The sequence below is a fragment of the Azolla caroliniana genome, unplaced genomic scaffold, assembly GCF_043228905.1.
Source record: "Azolla caroliniana isolate FFs.n. ecotype wild unplaced genomic scaffold, voAzoCaro1.0.p SCAF_3, whole genome shotgun sequence".
Lineage (NCBI taxonomy): Eukaryota > Viridiplantae > Streptophyta > Polypodiopsida > Salviniales > Salviniaceae > Azolla > Azolla caroliniana.
In genome coordinates, this window is record NW_028230438.1 from 9,887,251 (window position 1) to 9,890,441 (window position 3,191).

At 39.2% G+C, this 3,191-nt stretch overlaps 1 protein-coding gene across 1 annotated transcript; it reads right to left on the reverse strand.

Moving 5' to 3' along the window:
* Positions 1–290: 290 nt before the first annotated feature.
* LOC147866206 (uncharacterized) lies at positions 291–2,650 on the reverse strand. The gene is made up of 5 exons (XM_087316722.1): positions 2,352–2,650; positions 1,450–1,520; positions 1,235–1,371; positions 659–1,149; positions 291–575 (listed from the first exon to the last, which is right to left on the reverse strand). The coding sequence occupies exons 2-5, from the start codon at positions 1,518–1,520 to the stop codon at positions 291–293; spliced, it is 984 nt and encodes a 327-aa protein (XP_087172848.1). The 5' UTR covers positions 2,352–2,650.
* Between the last annotated feature and the right edge of the window lie 541 nt (positions 2,651–3,191).

Genomic DNA, 3,191 nt, shown 5'->3' on the forward strand with positions numbered 1-3,191 from the left:
GTCATATGCCCAAAGTCCTTCGTGCCCATTTTGCCATGATTTTCCGAAGGAGCTCCACGTCTTCGAATCCAAACCATTGCTCCTTACCCTACAATTGAAGATGCCATCAACAAAAACAAAAACAAATGCTCAAATTCAAATCTCATAAATACTTACAAATTGATCGGACTCAAATCCTTGAATCAACTCCTCGACCAACATGCGAATAGTTTGCATCACGTAATACCCACAATCGGTCCCATTAGGCTAGATTAGTAACTACTAAACAAACATGATGTTAACTATTGATATCATGCCCCCAGCATAACAACATGCCTGGTGAACTTATTTCGTGCAGAGTTATCCCATGTTTTCGAGATTGTCCCTGGACCAACAAAGACAATCCCAATGTCTGCATCCTCATCTGTGTCAGATGATGTAATGAACTCCGAATTACATGGGTCCACTTCTTTCCTGCGGATTTGGATTTTCGGCCTCCTTGCTTGTTGCATTGTCGACTCTGACAGTTGGTCTTGACCACCATCGATCTCGACATGTGCCTCATCCTTTGGTATGGGAATTCCATGACTCTTACACTACAATTCATACATAAGATTCACACATAATCATAAGTTTTAAACTCACATAAGATGCACACAAAATCATAAACCATACTTACATAATCTTTAGACGCATCCGCAATCTTCAACCTCACTTTTGCCATCCTATGCTCCTTTCCCTCGTCATACCTGGCCATTTGTTGGCTAACGAATTGAGCAATGAAATCAGCCTCCTTGCATGTTCGAAGTGAGTCCGGAGTGGCTTTGAAGATTTTTATTGCTCTTGTCCTCAACTTCCTCATGTGTGATTGGCGTGATCTATTATACTTGAGCTCCGGATCCAAAAAACGATTTATTGATCGTTGTCTTTCGTATTCGCTGAAGAATGATGTGGCTGTACTCCTCATGGAGGTCGATTGCTCTTCTTCGTCTATCTTTAGCCCCCGAGGCAGTATTACATGGATGCCATGTGCCTTCTGTAAATGGGCCTCCATGTCCGCTTTTTTTCGAAACCATCTCCCCTCTTTTCTACACGAATCTCCCACAATACAGGTGCGACATTTGATACCTGTTGAGTCTCTTCCACACTTGAAGAGGGACATAGGGTCCACTACAACAATGGTGTCACATTTGCATTAGAAAAACCCAAAATATGCTTACATCAATAATGATTATAAGAATGGACATAAACTCACCATTTACTTTGATATCTTCAACACCTGGACCCACGTCATGCATGGGGTTCGTATCCATGCTCGAGTCTTGAGTAATGATGTTTTCAGCCTCCGTATCATTGGATTTGGGGCACCTAACACCCTTTCTTACATAAACCCTAAACCAACATTCAAGTTAGCACACAAACATTATTATTTATACACAATATAAAGTAGAGAAATGATTCATGCCATACCTCCCTTCATAGGGTATTGTTTCACCCCAATCTGCATCAAAGTCTATGAAGATCTTGGACCGACTAGCCATCTGTACAAAACATTTTTAGAAAGGCATTCATTACATTACTATTATTTAGGGAGAAAAAACGCAAAGAATGTATACAAAATTTTAGATTTGACATTCAAATGTGGGCATAAAAAAGAGCCCAATACTGCATGAATCACATGGGCAAATTCAAGCATTCAAATGTTGGCATTTAAATGACATTCAAATGTTGGCAAAATCAAAATCATACATGTATTCAATCATACACAGCCCATGGAAGATCTTAAATGCACACATACATGTATTAAATCACAGCCTATAGAAGATCTTAAATACACACAAACATGTATTCAATCATACACATGCACACACATTCGCAGCCCATGGAAGATCTAAAATACACAAATACATGTATTCAATCATACACATGTATACACACACATTCCCAAATAAATGTATTCATCATACAACAAACACACACATTCACAGCCCAAAGAAGATCTTAAATACACACATACATGTATTCAACCATCACACACACAAATGTATTCAATCATACACATGTATACACACACATTCCCAAATAAATGTATTCAATCATACAACAAACACACACATTCACAGCCCAAAGAAGATCTTAAATACACACATACATGTATTCAACCATCACACACAGAAATGTATTCAATCATACACACACATACATGTATTTAATCATACACATACACACACAAATGTATTGAATCATACACACATACATGTATTTAATCATACACACATTTATGGTACCTATTAGAAGCAACCCTAAACCTAATAGAAAGAATATGATACCTAATAAAAACCAAAACCTAATAGAAGGAATATGATGCCTACCTCTGGACTGCAGGTGCTCGCAGTGCCTCACCGGAGATGTTTGCAACGAGTGCTCGCAGACAGGTGGTGTGCCTCGCTCAAAAACCCTAAACCCTCAAACCCACGAATGACAGAAAATGACAGAAAATGGGTTTTTATACTTCCTTGAACATGAATGAGAAGGGCTCCCTTTTGACAAAATGGAGCCATTCTTTAATGAGTCGGGCTCCAAGGGAGCCCTTCTTTAATGAGTCGGGCTCCAAGGGAGCCCTTCTTTAATGAGTCGGGCTCCATTTTGCTTGAATGGGTTTTTATACTTCCCTGAACATGAATGAGAAGGGCTCCCTTTCTGCGAAAAGGAGCCCTTCTTTAATGAGTCGGGCTCCATTTTGTATGAGCCGGGCTCCCTTTTTACGTGGCGCGCTTTTTCGCGCCTATTCCACATCCATCTTGGACGGTGGAGATCGAACGCGCCATCAGCGGTGCGACCTGCACCGTCCCTCTCCGCGATTCCCTCACTTGGCCTCTTTAATATTTGGTAGTAGTTAGACACCACGACATACATAGCATAAATACATAACATAACATAACATAACATAACATAACATACATACATAACATAACATACATACACATAACATGCATAACATAACATCCATACATAACATAGCATAACATACACTTCTTTGACTCACCCCCTTTCTTCTTCTTCTTCTTCTTCTTCTTCTTCTTCTTCTTCTTCTTTTGTGTCTCTCTCCGTTTATTTTTATTTTTTACACCCACACAAATCAACATCAACAATAAATGTGTTTGAAACACGCACACAAACAAACAAATTTTACAAATCACAATTTATTTATT